Source organism: Penicillium hispanicum, assembly GCF_028827665.1.
Source record: "Penicillium hispanicum strain IBT 35686 chromosome Unknown utg000002l_segment0_segment0, whole genome shotgun sequence".
In the NCBI taxonomy this organism is placed as follows: Eukaryota; Fungi; Ascomycota; class Eurotiomycetes; order Eurotiales; family Aspergillaceae; genus Penicillium; species Penicillium hispanicum.
In genome coordinates this window covers 682,892-694,250 of record NW_026623194.1, presented here as the reverse complement: position 1 = coordinate 694,250, position 11,359 = coordinate 682,892, and the positions used below count along the sequence as shown (strand labels likewise).

At 56.0% G+C, this 11,359-nt stretch overlaps 5 protein-coding genes across 5 annotated transcripts; 3 read left to right on the top strand and 2 right to left on the bottom strand.

Moving 5' to 3' along the window:
- Nucleotides 1-324: 324 nt before the first annotated feature.
- On the top strand, nt 325-1,011 carry N7459_002023 (uncharacterized protein; the record flags this gene model as incomplete). The annotated part of the gene is made up of 1 exon (XM_056941208.1): nt 325-1,011. The coding sequence occupies one exon, from the start codon at nt 325-327 to the stop codon at nt 1,009-1,011; it is 687 nt and encodes a 228-aa protein (XP_056803063.1).
- A 341-nt stretch (nt 1,012-1,352) lies between these two features.
- On the bottom strand, nt 1,353-2,927 carry N7459_002022 (uncharacterized protein; the record flags this gene model as incomplete). The annotated part of the gene is made up of 4 exons (XM_056941207.1): nt 1,353-1,400; nt 1,488-2,083; nt 2,238-2,805; nt 2,859-2,927. 4 exons carry the CDS (start codon nt 2,925-2,927, stop codon nt 1,353-1,355), a joined length of 1,281 nt encoding a protein of 426 aa, XP_056803062.1.
- Nucleotides 2,928-4,010: 1,083 nt separating this feature from the next.
- On the bottom strand, nt 4,011-6,373 carry N7459_002021 (NAD-dependent malic enzyme; the record flags this gene model as incomplete). The annotated part of the gene is made up of 5 exons (XM_056941206.1): nt 4,011-5,079; nt 5,174-5,522; nt 5,601-5,679; nt 5,781-6,000; nt 6,138-6,373. 5 exons carry the CDS (start codon nt 6,371-6,373, stop codon nt 4,011-4,013), a joined length of 1,953 nt encoding a protein of 650 aa, XP_056803061.1.
- A 543-nt stretch (nt 6,374-6,916) lies between these two features.
- On the top strand, nt 6,917-7,443 carry N7459_002020 (uncharacterized protein; the record flags this gene model as incomplete). The annotated part of the gene is made up of 2 exons (XM_056941205.1): nt 6,917-6,925; nt 7,006-7,443. The coding sequence occupies 2 exons, from the start codon at nt 6,917-6,919 to the stop codon at nt 7,441-7,443; spliced, it is 447 nt and encodes a 148-aa protein (XP_056803060.1).
- Nucleotides 7,444-8,493: 1,050 nt separating this feature from the next.
- Nucleotides 8,494-10,810, top strand: N7459_002019 (uncharacterized protein; the record flags this gene model as incomplete). The annotated part of the gene is made up of 2 exons (XM_056941204.1): nt 8,494-8,890; nt 9,003-10,810. 2 exons carry the CDS (start codon nt 8,494-8,496, stop codon nt 10,808-10,810), a joined length of 2,205 nt encoding a protein of 734 aa, XP_056803059.1.
- Between the last annotated feature and the right edge of the window lie 549 nt (nt 10,811-11,359).

Below are 11,359 nucleotides of genomic sequence, written 5' to 3'. Positions count from 1 at the left end.
CGGAATGCACCCGATCTCCCTACAGTTCGGGTGCATTCCGGTGTTGACGTGTAGCAGAAGAGCAGGACCTCGCAAGCAGCTCACTAGACGATCTGCAAGGTTCCCGATCTACACTCTGCATAATGTTTCGCCGTCCAGGCTACATCATTGTCGCTCTGATCCTTGTGCCCGGTGTCCAGCCAGGGTCTCGGAGACACCTATCAGGGCAAACCAACGGGCGAGCACCATAAGGCCGTATTTTTTTTTTCTAAAATATCAGTCAGAGCCGCACTCTCATCTGGTCAACATACTGACATTCTAGCTTGCCACATTTCTCCCAGCTGAATGATCTCCATGTCAACTGAAAACCGACCCACCGAACACCTCCAAGCTACGAGATGCTGTGCCGGAATCGACTCCAGGCCTCCCTCGTCCTCCCAAATGCGGATCCCCATTGACCAAGGCCTGCAGTGGGGTTCTGATCCGAGCTTCTGCTATCATGGCTTCTCGTGCCCCGTCGGAGGCTGGACGGAAGAGCGGCTGGTCCGGAATTTGATGCGCAATGTGGCTTCTATGTGCAAAAGCCTCGACGTGGAGTTCAACATGGATCAAAGCCTCTCGGATGAAATCCAGGAAGAGAAGACTGTGCTTACTCCTTTGAATGGGTTTGATATCCCACAGATTCAACGTGTGGATACTGGAAGAAGTGCGGTGCCGGCGTCGGCCTCGGTCGGATTAAACTGTTCTGTCCATCTTGCAAGGAGGATCGAGGAGACAGCACCGCCAAGCAAGAAGCGGAAGTGCATACAGGGACCCGGACAAGCACTTTGTCATTGTCAGACAGAGAAGAAGAGACGAGAGGCTATTGGTCAAGGGTATCGAGATCTCTCGCAATGTGTGCCAGGGCTTCGGAACAGTAACTTCACCAGGAAGTATATTCTGGATGAAGCGGCACGATATATCGAGGATTTAATGGCGGGAAATGATGCACTACAACAGCAACTGAATGTGATGAACGAACAGGGGAAATGAAATTTCTGGGCTGGGAGTGGCTCGGTTTTGAATAGACTGCGTATAGAACTCGATGTTGATATAATGGACCTCGGGATGTCTCGGCTCTCATTCACGTTCTATGTGGATAGATACAGGTTTTTACAGATGAAGCTTACTTTGAAAGCGAAAAACATTTCTTGCCATCGAAACATGAGATATACAAGCAATAAGTGGGAGATACAAGGCATCATGCACCTGGGTGATGTGTCAAGAACCTTGAGACCAACGATCTATACGAACAACTATGCAACTTGATCAAGGAAAAGATACCATCAACACCAAATAAATCTGCAACAGAACCATTAAGAACGTGGAAACTCCTACGCAGCCGGACCAGCTGTAACAAGCCCCTTCGCCAAGCGCTGAATCTGCCCAGAATAATAAGTCTAGTCCACACGGTCAGCGCCACTCCATCCATGCACATCATCACCGAAAGAAAGAGAACAAAAACTCACACTCTCCGCACCAGCACCGATGATATTCCTCGGCAAGAACCGCGCATAAACCGGCACCGGCGCCTTATTCAACGAGACCCTCGCCCTCTCCTCCGGCACACCCTCATCCAGCAACCGCAGCGCAAAGCTCGGATCCACCGCCGCCGGCCGCGCAATGCCAACCAGATCGCACGCCCCATCGCGAATCGCCGCCTCTGCGCCTGCGCGACTGCGGAACCCGCCCGTCAGCATCAGCGCTAGCGCCGGGTGTCGGGCGCGCACCTGCGTTGCGAACTCGAGGAAGAAGGCCTCGCGCGCGGCGGTGCGCGCGGAGACCGGCGCCGCGCTCGCGCTCGCGCTGTCGTACCCCATCATCCGCGGGTCTTCGTAGGTGCCGCCGCTGATTTCGAGGAAGTCAATGCCGGCGCCAGCGAGGAGCGCGATTTGCGTCATGGTATCCTCAAAGGTGGCGGAGCTGTGGTCGGCGGAGTTGAGCTTGACGCCGATGCAGAAGGTGGCCGGGACGACCTTGCGGGTTTCGGCGAGGATGTCGAGGAGGAAGCGCGCGCGGTTCGCGGGCGTGCCGCCGTACTCGTCTGTGCGGAGGTTGGTCTTTGCTGGATTAGCTTTGTGGTCTGGACGGCGTGGAGAGGGGGCGGAGGGAGTGAGGATTCATTCACCTTGCTGCTCAGGAATTGATCTGTGTACACAAGACCCGAATCAGCAGATGGATAGGACGGACCAGGCTTCACGCGCACGCTGTATTCTTACCGATCAAATACCCATGCGCTCCATGCAACTCCACCCCCGAGAACCCGGCGTCGGCCATCAACCGCGCCGTGTCGACGAATTGTCGGATGACCCTCTCAATGTCCGCGCGGGTCATCTCCTTCGGCGACGGCCACGTCAAGCATGCAATTGCGCGCTCGAGCAGGCCGCTGCCGAGGCTGACTGGCACCGCGCTGGGCGCAAGCGTCTGCGCGAACACGCCGCGGCGTCCGGCGACGCGGAATGACTGGCGGCCCGGGTGGCAGATTTGGACGATGGCCGGGGTGCCGTGCTGTTGGCAGGTGTCGGCGTAGCTCTTCCACTGCGTGACGAGGGCTGCGTCGCCGGTGTACTCGTCGTGGAGGGCTGGATCGAAGGGGCTGCCCAGGTGGTTGACGTCGACTTGGACGTTGCCTTGATCGAGGTCAGCCAAGTTGATACCGCTCAGATGGCGGAGCTTTTGCGCACCTGTCAAAATGCATCCCCATCCGCCTCGGGACCATTGCCTGTATGCGTCGTTCAAGGTGTCGGTTGGTTCGTTGGTCTTGGCTATGAGTTCGGCCATTGCGGCCTGTATGGCGTGAGTATAGGGTTGCGATTGGGCTCGAGGGTTTGAGTGTTGACCTTGGATAGCCGGTTGGGAAGCACCAAGCCGCAGGGCAGCTTGACCGGGTCTGCTAACGGCGATGGCATATTGCAATGACCGGGGATTAAGACAACGAGTTGATGGTGTATATGCAAGACCAATCACGTTGCAGACAAGCTGGGTTGATGTCAGTGTGATTGGCTACCGATGCGTGACCAAGTATGTTGGATATCAAGTCAAATGGGAAAAGAGAGAGAAAACATACCCAGTCGACGTGGTATTTAACGAGATCTCTTTCTTCGCACACTTCCAAGGAGTAGAATCGAATCGACCAGGACTAGTCGCAACCCGCCAATCCAGCGCCAGCAATGACAGAGAGAGTTGGCCAATCAAGTCTGGAAACATTTTCCAAGTCACCAATTGAATGAAAGGACTCCGGCGTCGCGATGGCCATGCGGAGAGATTGATCACTCCGGCCGTCCACGCTCCATTTGAAACGGAATAACATTATCACTATCATTCGATCCGGTGGGCCTGGAAGTTCGTTTAAGCTGCTAGCTGAAGAATTCTCCTAGTTCTGCAGACGTGGGGCCGGAAGGGACCCGCGCTGCAGAATGTTCACTCAGTCGGCGATTTCAGTTATCCCGATCTCCCATGTGATTGCGAGGTCCGGTCTGGAACTGGAATACTCGGAGTAGAATGGTAGGGATGATTGGAGTCTCTTGATCATGTTCGACACTCTTCCGGAAATCATGCAGGGAATCACAAATGAGTAGCCGGAATTGGTTGAGTGTCCCTCGCAGACCGAGGCATGGCAGAGCGGAGCAAGCGATGATGGTTTCAACTATGGGCCGCTCAGATTTCAACTCCTCGAGTCGGAAGAAAAAAAATGGTATGTTGAATGTTCAATTTTGTGCAATCCAATGCAGATTAAGTTGCTATCCTACCCCAGATGCACAGGGCTTCGAAAAACAATGCTCGACCCAAAAAGTCATGATAGTAAGTGGGTATTCTAAAGAAGTCCGAAAAAGCGCGCAAATCCATCCCGAAAATAACACGAAGCGCGCTCAAAACCAGCAATGTCGAAATCAAAGAGACAAAATGACACATTCCGTCGCACGCCGCGATGTGGAGCAGACCCAGGGATGGGTGTGGACGTTGTCTTTTTTTTCTATGCAAAATGCACCGTTTTACAGCCGAGATCCCTTCTCCTCGGTGGGGGAACCGTTGGAGATCGGGGTGAGCGAGCCCAGGCTGGAGAGCAGGTGGCCGACCTCGCGCTCGAGGGAGCGCACCTCGGTGTGCGGGTCGTACATGCGCGACTTGATGTAGTTGTCCAGGTCGGCGTCAGTCATGTTGCGCAGCGAGGTCTCGCGGTCGACCTTGTCCTCTTGCGAGGCGCGGATCACCTTGCGGGTGACGACGATGCTGACCTCGCGGATGCGCGTGACGTCGGGGTAGAGCAGGCCACGCTCGATCTCCTCGGGCGTCAGGGCCTGCGAGAGCGCGGCGCCGGAGGCGTAGATCATGCTGTCGGTAACGCGCACCGCCTTGGACAGGATGCTGCCCAGCCCAATGCCCGGGAAGACGTACATGTTGTTGCCCTGGCCCGGGTAGTAGGTGCGGGTCTCGCCCTGGGAGTTGGTGAAGGTCGAGGTGGGGAAGGGCGAGCCCGAGGCGAAGAGGCAGCGGCCGTCGGTGTTGGTGACGGCGCTCTCGAAGTCGCACTCGGACTTGGACGAGGGGTTGGAGAGAGGGAAGATGATGGGGGCGGTGTTCCAGTCGGCCATCTTGCGGAGGATCTCGGGAGTGAAGACGCCGCCTAGCGTGGACAGACCCATCAGAATGGTGGGCTTGACGTGGTCGATGACATCCTCCAGGGTCTTGTACTGCTCGCCGTTATTGTCCTGGCGGGCGAAGTAGACCTTGTGGTCGGCGAGCTTGTCACCGCGGTCCGCAGTGACCAGGCCCTTGGTGTCGACCAGGTAGAAGCAGTTGCGAGCCTCATCCTCGCTCATGCCCTCGCGCATGAAGAACTCGACGATCTGCTTGGCAACGCCGACACCTGCGCTCCCGGCACCCAGGAAGACGGCACGGTGCTCCTTGCAGGGCAGGCCGGAGCGCTTGACAGCGTTGATGACACCGCCGAGGATCACGGCGCCGGTGCCCTGAATGTCATCATTGAAGCAGGTGTAGGTATCCCGGTAACGCTCGAGAGCGGGGAAAGGGTTCTTGAAGTCTTCGAACTGAATGACAATACTAGAAAGATTCCGCTCCGTTAGCTGACGTCCTGTTGCAGGGTCGGGACGATCACCCGGAATCACACGAAATGACCCTAGACAAAGGTACTTACCCAGGCCAGCGCTCGGTGAGAGCAGCCATCAGCTCGTCCAGAAACTCTCGCTCCTCCTCGGGACTGAGCTTGTCCCGGCGACTGCCCATGTACAGCGGGTCTTCCCGGAGGGCCTTGTTGCTGGTACCCAGGTCCAGCGTCAGAGGCAGAGTGGCCTCGGGGCGGATACCCGCGCAGGCCGTGTAGAGGGCCAACTTGCCAATGGGAATGCCCATGCCGTTGATGCCCAGATCACCCAGTCCGAGGATACGGGAGCCATCGGTGATACATGTGATCTCCACGTTCGACTGAGGCCAATTGGCGATGACGGCCGCCAGGTTTCCCCGGTCCTCCCAGCTCAGGTACATGCCTGGAATGCATTAGCCCATCGGGTTCTCTTTCGTCAAACGTCCTCGGGGACTGGGGAGAAGTGAGTTGTGGAACATACCCTCGGGCTGCTGGTAGATTTCGGACCATCGTTGGCAGGCCTCGCCTACCACGGGCGTATAGATCAGGGGGGTCATCTCCTGCAGGAAGTATGTTTTTTAGCGTCCGAGTCCGGTGCGGGGAACCTCATCCGATTGGTGAATGGAGATCTTGTAGATGGTAGGAATAGATAGTGGCGTACCCTCAAGTGGTCGGTGACCAGGCGATAGAAAAGGTGCACATTGTTCTTGCGCAGCGTGGCAAGGTAGAGGAACTTGTCAATGGGGGTGTTCTTCAGGCCCAGCTGAGCCAAACATCTCGTCTTCTGGGTCTCGTAGCTCTCAGCGCGGGGAGGTGTGAGGCCGTAGGTGCGCAGGTACTTGCGGATATAGGACGGGTTGGCGGTATCGTAGTTGGCATCTCTGTTGAAAACACACCACGGGTTAGTCCATTGGAAGCATAAATCGGGATTTCCTACAGGACACAGTTGCGACCTATCGGTCCAGTCCAAGACAAAAATAAAAAGAAAGGCCAAAGCAAAGTGGACAGTGATACGTACGAAGGGGCATTGCCGTGGTTCAGGAACGGGGTCGCATGGACCGGCCGGCTTTGTTGAGGAGAGAATCGAGCCATTGTGTCAGACGAAGAGCGCAGCTTACTCGTCGAGGCCGAGGCAGGATATGGATGGGAGAAATGAGAAGAGAGGCGACGGGGCGAGCTCTGCGTGTTTTTATGTACACGAGCCAGCAGGCTAGCCTTCCCCTGGGTCATTCGAGCGCACATCATCCACGACATTCCGACACACACCAGGACTAAGGGAGCAGTTTCAGAAAATTAGCCGGGTCCGCGTGTCGAGGACGGCCAGGGCTCAGTAAAAGCGACGGCATGATTTGAGCAGTCGGGAAGAGTCGGGGATGCATGAAGGGATGGAGGGTCACGACGGGGGCCCAGGAGGTGGATAATTCGGTGATGACAGCGAACCGTTGCGCGGGAATCGGTGGTGGAATCTGGATCCCTCACAAAGCTTCTTCACTTTTTCTTTTCTATTTTCCTATTTTTTTTTTTTCTGGTCGGGCAGATCCAGCAAGGAGCTAGGAGCGTCTGTATCGCCGGGGAGTGGAGACGGGGGGCGCCGAGGACCACTTGCGGAGAGTTGGAGTCATTCCCAGCACTTCTGGGAGGATCGATTGGAGATTCATTGCAGGGCCAATCCGGACTGGCTGTGCGCAGTCATGATTCCTATGAGCGATATATGCATCCCCAACATTCCTCAGACTCGTCGATGATCACCGGAATCGAAGGTACCGTGTAGAGTGCGTCCTGGGACGACAGAAGGAGATGTACACGGTACGTCTCGAACTGAATTCCGACCGTCGCGTGGGCGCCGAACTGCCTTCTCTGTGCAGCTGCATCGTGGCTTCTCATAGGCCATCCAGGCCGGGGAGGGCTGGCGATGGATCCCGCCCAGTCGTCCGCATCCACTCGAGCGAGCTTCCAGAGCCGCAGAAGGTGCCGACGGTGGAGACTCGGCGCGGTCTGACAACAGGCCAAAGGGCACACGAAACGCCGCTTCCTTAGCCCCAGAAGGATGCCTTCTAGAAGTCGACGATGGAAGTCATCTTCAAGCGGAGGCTGCCGCCTGCCGCATCGCCTGGCAGACTCAATGTCGGATGGAGAGAGTGGAAAAGTGGAAAAAGGCTTGGAGAAGTCATGCCTGCATCAATGCAGATGCCCTGGATGGGATGGTGCTGTACAATACCGACACTCCGATGCCAGATGGCCGCGTTGCTAACGCCCTCGTTCTGCACTCTGAATGGCTTCCGCCGCCGAAAGGGAGCAGCCCCGGTCGGCATCTGTTCATTTGATATTTGCCCGGCGTGGCCCTGCGTGATTTTATTTCTTCTGTCGTGTCGCCGGGAGCATGCAAAACGTGGAATCCACTGCGGCGAGCTGCACCACTGGCTGCGTTGCTTTTCCTCTTCCTTGTCGGAAGTGAAAACTCGGAATGCAGGGATTTGGCCAACGCGGGTCGGATCCCTTGCGGCTACGTCGCCGCAATTCCTATCACTGCTATTAATAATTGCGATGTGGCTGTCCTAACGGTTTATAATTGACAAACATGGAATCCTTGTCAGCAGAGGGCTGCTCAGAAATCCCCCATACAGCGAGTCATGAGGATGTGTGTCCCCGAGGCTGAGTGAGCCCAACCGGAATCTGGTGGATTGCAGGAGTATTGCAATAGTATGTAGCAGCAGCAATATAAACCCTTCTAGACATAATTATTCAAGACTGGTTCGTCGTTTTTATTCGACATTGACTGTGGAATTGTCCCAGTGTAATCATGCTTTGACTGCATCCATGGATGTCAATAGCAACCCCCATTACTGTACATCGACTCTACACATCAATGAGTCTAAGATAAATAATCCATTGATCAATATATCCATTAATACCATTAAGATCATGAATAGCATAAAATCATGGTTGGCCAGACCGGAATATAGACTGCAAGCTCCAAAGGATTGCGCGAAGCTTTCCCCAGACGGCGCCGATCGCCGACGTTCTAGATTTCACCCGGGTCCCTTGGCCTGCAAAGCTCCTCTACAACGGCCAATCGAGAATACAGTGATCTTTTGTATCAATTATAGTTCGCATCTTGGTGACACTAGTAATTGCACTCACTCGACAAGACAAAAATAATCGCCACAGCAAACAAACCGGAAATCAGCAACCCGTGAGTGACACGGGTGAGTGTCGTCATCATGCCGAGCTTGCGCAAAACAGGTTGAGTTTGTCCTCCCTTGCAACTCCGAGTGGTCAAACTTGGAGAGATCAACCTCCAGTCATCCTTGTCTTCTCTCTCTGCCTTTCCCTTTCATCATCAACGACGTCCCTTACAGGGGCCATCCTCCACCATGCCGCGCGACGAGACCGAGCCCCTCCTCCCGCGCTACGAAGATGACACCTCTCGCCAGCGCCGTCTGCACCAGAAACTGCATTCCTACCAGATGGTCCGCGCCCTGTCCGAGGGGTACATGCCATCTACCGAACAGACTGTCGCCAACCTGCGCACCCTGCTAGCCTCGGACGTGCTCAACCTTCGCAACCAGGACATCGGCAGCGTCGGCCGCCAGCTGGTCCGCGACGCGCGCCTCTGGATAGAGGCCTTCATCGAGTTCCTGTGTCGCAAGAATGCCGACGACCAACTCCAGCAGTTCCTGTGGCGTCTGGCCCGCTCGCGTGCGTCGCTGGACAGCTCTCGGGTCTCCCACCAGGCGGCCCACGTGAAGGCGCGCGCTGATACCAAAGCCGGTGGGTCAAGCAACAGATGGAGCCAGGTGCATTTGACAGCTGAGCCTAACTGTGCAATGTGTCTTGGCAAAGGGAGGAAAGTGGATTTGCTGACATGTGTTCTGGATGATAGCCTACGATAGTTTCCGCACGGTGGGCAGCTTGCTCTTGACCAACGCCGACTTCCGTCTGTTCGTCGACGATATCGCTACCGTCGGGCGTCAGATCTTTGCTGATACCGCGTCTTCTCTGTCCGAGACCTCGAAGCTCGTTGCGGAGGAAATCAGGCCGTCGGAACAAGATCAGGAAGCACTCAAGGGGCCCGGTGCCGACGAGGGTCACCAGGTGTCACGGGAGGAGGTCAAGGAAGAAGTTGGCCACGCCGTTGACGTGGCTGCGGAGGGTGTCGGGCGGACGGGCGAACACGCCGTGAAAAGTGTCAAAGAACATCTGTCCGGTCGAGAGCGGGACACCTTGCTTTACCGTCTCAAGAAAACCGTGCAGCAACTCCGTGAGCGATCGGACTATTCGGACTCTGTCTCGACTCTTACGGAGCTGGTCCAGCGCTACGCTGCCCTATACGCGAACGCTGCCGAGGACACTGCCTCGGCTGCCCAGGAGGATATCGATGTCAATACCGACCTAAAGCAGGCCGTGGATCAATTCTGGGGCTTGCTCCGTTCGTATGGAAATGCAGAAGAGTGGGATCGTCTCCAGGAGAAGTTCCACAATGTCCTCCGCCACGCGAACAGGGACCCCGAGTTCGAGCGTCTGATGGGAGAGGTCGGCGGCTCCCTGCAAGACATGCTCACGGATCCCAACTTCTTTGATACAGCACCAGAAAAACTCGATGAGCTGCAACGGCGGTCCGAGAAAGTGGGCTCTGAGACTCGTCTTCGACAAGACGTGGACGAGTTCCTGGCCCAAGCGAAGCGGACTTTGCGTGCAGTACCCGAGGACCCTGCCGTATACAAGTTGGTCAACGCGTCTAAGAAGATCTACCTAGACGCATGGACTGCGTACAACGACAAAAAGGCTGATGTGCCTGCGGATCTTGCCAATGTCATGCTCCCCGTTCTTCTACGCACGATCCAATATGTGCCCATCCCACGACTGGAAGTCTCTGCACCCGAAATGGACTTGCTTCTGGAGAACCTAATCCTGGAGCCAGGTCATACCGTCAACTTTTCCTCTTTCCTTCCCTACCGCATGCACCTTCTCACACGCAATGACATTGAGGTCGTGAAGAAGCATGCAAAGCGCACCGATACGTCCATTACAACGGTCTTCCAAATCTCCGTGCAGGGCCTAAATATCAGCGCCCAGGACTTTGGATACTGGCTCAGAACCCACACACTCTTTTTCCACATGAAAGACGAAGGGATCGCCAGTTTCTATCTTGATCGCCGTGGCATCGACATCTCTCTGGACGTCGAGATTGGCCGCGGCCGGCTGGAACAAATCTTCACTCTGCGCGGCGTTCGCGTTCGCATCCATAAGCTCGACTATAAGGTGCAGCAGAGTAAATGGAGGTTCCTCCTCTGGCTCGCAAAGCCATTCCTCAAACACCTTGTGCGCCGTGTCTTGGAGAAGAAGATCGCAGAAGAAATCGTTGCCGCCGCATTTGCGCTCAATCGAGAGCTGGTATTCGCCCGCGAGCGTCTACGCGCAGCCCGCATTGCCAACCCGCAGGATCTCGCGAGCTTTGTGCGAGCAGTACTGGCACGGCTGAAGCCTGCGCCCACCGACGTCGAGGCCCGTGTTGGCTTGGAGCCGCCCAAGGGCGGCGTCTTCAAGGGCATTTATGCACCCGGCAGCACCGTCAAGACGTGGCATGAGGAAGCTACCCGCGCCCAGGAGGCCATTGAAGATGGCGACCGCACCCACGGGCTTGGGTATACCTGGCGAAATGAGATTTTCGACGTTGCGGGACACCGGTGAAAACAGCGTCCAATTAACGCTTGTCGGGCGGTCGTCTCGCCTTTCATGATTGACGACGAATTCGGATCTTTTACGACTTAGGGACGATGCGGCGCAATATGGGCCTCGGAACAACTTCACGGGTAATGAGAATCTTGCTCTGGAGGACAATAGCATTTCAATATGACAATTTCACTCCCAATTACCCTCCGTAGAGACGTCGAGTCCCTGATCTATAGCACACGTGACCCGGCGCAACATTGTTCCCACGTCGCGATAAGGATTACCTGGCCCGTTCGACGCGGTGTTCGCCCTCTATAGAAAAGAACACCTCTGCGATCCCATTGCCCCCCGTTGCGGCTCCCAAACAACCCTCCCTCCGGGGCTCCCGACCACAACTCTCCATGACTACCACCTAATCCACTCGCTTGCAATCACTTGACACCGCAGCTCCGACAAGCTCGTGCGGCGAAGCTCCGTCGAGGAAAACCAGCAGGGCCGCACTGCCGCTCACTCTCCAATTGTGCATTCCCTCGACCAACAGCGAACAGCAAATTCATCCGGGAGTGC